Genomic DNA, 2,450 nt, shown 5'->3' with positions numbered 1-2,450 from the left:
AAAAAAAAAAAAAAAAAAAAAGCTGGGTTGGAGCTGGTTTGGTTTCCTCTCCTCTTTGCTGTTGTATGTTCCGTGCTACTTGGGTCTATGCAATGGTTAAAGAGAATATAGACCTACAATTTCTTTCTTTCGATTAGAATGCGTCTGAAAACTAAGCAAGAGGAAATGAAGCTGGAAGGAGATCTGAGGAGAAGCCAGCGGGCCTGTCAGCAGCTGGATGCCCAGAAGGTGAGCCCCTCCCCTGGGGCTCTCAGTGGCACCCAGTATGATTCGCCATGTATGTTTATTAAAAAAGAAAACTCCAAGCCTGGTTTATCGAACCTTGGACCCTTTGGAACTTCTATTTAATGTGTACTACTAACTTGTGGTAATTAACATAATAATGGCTGTTTTACTGCCAGAAGCTGAGTGGTCTAAATCTAGTAAGGGTTAAATAATATTTTTACGTGTCCGTGTTCTCTGTTGATTTGAATATTGGTTACTCATGACTAGTAAGTGCCGAAATTCTGCTCTTCATAGTATTTGATTAGGCAGCGTAGCCTATTTTCAGTTCATCCTCAGTGTCTTATATGTGTCTAAGATCAAGTGGAGTGCTATCTATTTCAAATTTGAATGGTTTAAAAACAATTCTGCCTTTGCTTTTATCTTAGATGTACAAGTACCATAAAAATAAAATAACTTCCTTTCAAGTCTCAAAATGTTTGTGAAATTTTCCTCATATAATAGAAACAATCTCTCACTTTTCTGTATTTACATAGTATTTTGTTCTGAATGTATTTCTTGATGCTTCTGATTTCCTAGCATATATTATTTTACACACATAGCAAATTTTTCCTGCTACACTCACTGTCAGCAGCAATTTGGAAATCGTATTCTAACTGGATTTTCAGCTACATAGTTCATGGGCACAGTGCTTTTACTCTTAAAGCAGCACTCAGTAAGTGTCTATTGAAAGAATGAATTCATGTTGACCTGAACAGACAGTCTCAGGTTTAGCTCTTTGTCAATCTGTTTAGCTAATAGTCGAGCTATTTCTTGACGTAAGAATAATTCTGTATTTTTAGAACATTCAGGTTCCCAGGGAGGCATGGTACTGGTTGAGGCTGGAGGAGGAGACTGAGGAAGAGGAAGAGGAAGAAAAAGAGGAGGATGAAGATGAATATAAGAGTGAAGATTTAAGTGTAAGTTTTGGTTCCATTTCCTTTGTAGTGAGGTGTCTCAGCCTTGGCACGGGGAGCCTGGGCCATCCTGGGGAGCTGTCCTGTCCATTGTAAAATATTTAGCAACATCCTGGACCTCTTGCCCACGAGTTGCCAGTTGCACCTCTCTGTTTGACAACCCAAAATGTCTCCAGATATTGTTAAATGGCCCCTGAGGGGGAAAATAATCCATGGTTGAGAACTGCTGCATTACAGGATTATTTTATTAACCCTAAATCAAAACTTTCATATAATTTTCCCCTTTAGTTTCCATTTGTCCTCTCACCTCAGCTTCAGTTTGGATGATGGATTCGCTGCAAATGTAGATTATTTAAATTTATACTTTGTTTCCTGTTAAACATCTGGAAGCGATTCCGCATGTGTAATTCATACACAAAACAATCAAAAAGAAGTGAAGCTCACTCTTGAAAGGAAGATACATTCCTATGATTACTTGAGTATAAGAATTTTGTAGAAAATATTCACTATTTAAGAAGCCTATGTTTCACTTAACTGGGAGACAACTGATGAGACCTTGTATGGCAAAAGGAGGCCGTGTTCATCTTCACCTAATCTGAGGGCGATAGATACCTTGAAGGCAGAAAGGGTCTCTAAAGGATGCCGATTGTAATAAGCCAGCCAAAACTATTCGACTGTTAACAAGTAGTCCTTAATGTGTCTGGCAGATGCACGAACATCTCAGGGTGGCTAATAAACTGGAATCTATTTGAATATATTACTTCTGCCCTTGATACCTCTAATAACTGCTCTAGAGAAGATTTATAGCTTTAGGCTAATTCAGCGTTATCTAAGAACCAGAAAACTAAGGTTCTATTCAATGTGAGCTATTAATATATACTTGCATCCTCTCTATCTAGGTACTGGAAAAATTACAAATATTGACTAATTATTTAAGACAAGAACATTTGTATTGTATTTGGTGTGGAACAGCCTATGAAGGTAAAAAAATGCTTTGTACTTTATAAAAATATTGAATTTATATAAAATGTACTTTGCTGTTTCAGTGAAAGTCACATTTCTAACAGACAATAGAAATGTTTTATTCCATTCAAATGGCAATGTAAGGCCAATGTCTTTAAAAAATAGTGAATCTAGAAATAATTGAGGCCTTATTAAAATTACATGTGACTTTTCAGAAACTAACTGCACAGAAGGGAATTTTTGGGTGTTTTTTTTCAAAAGAAACAATTTAAAATTAACCTGAAGATGATGAAATTTTTTCATACTTTA

The 2,450-nt window shown here is 36.5% G+C and overlaps 1 protein-coding gene across 2 annotated transcripts in view; it reads left to right on the top strand.

Moving 5' to 3' along the window:
- Positions 1-2,450, top strand: part of GPATCH11 (G-patch domain containing 11) — an 11,835-nt gene that overhangs the window by 8,146 nt on the left and 1,239 nt on the right. For both annotated transcript variants that reach the window (XM_023516682.1, XM_012808817.1), the window contains exons 7-9: positions 138-228; positions 1,065-1,181; positions 2,078-2,159. In XM_023516682.1, coding sequence (XP_023372450.1) covers positions 138-228; positions 1,065-1,181; positions 2,078-2,159 — 290 coding nt within the window. The remainder of the gene's footprint in view (positions 1-137; positions 229-1,064; positions 1,182-2,077; positions 2,160-2,450) is intronic.

Source organism: Otolemur garnettii, unplaced genomic scaffold (genome assembly GCF_000181295.1).
Source record: "Otolemur garnettii isolate 467f Iridium unplaced genomic scaffold, OtoGar3 scaffold00095, whole genome shotgun sequence".
Taxonomy (NCBI): Eukaryota; Metazoa; Chordata; class Mammalia; order Primates; family Galagidae; genus Otolemur; species Otolemur garnettii.
This window is presented reverse-complemented; position numbering and strand designations above follow the sequence as displayed.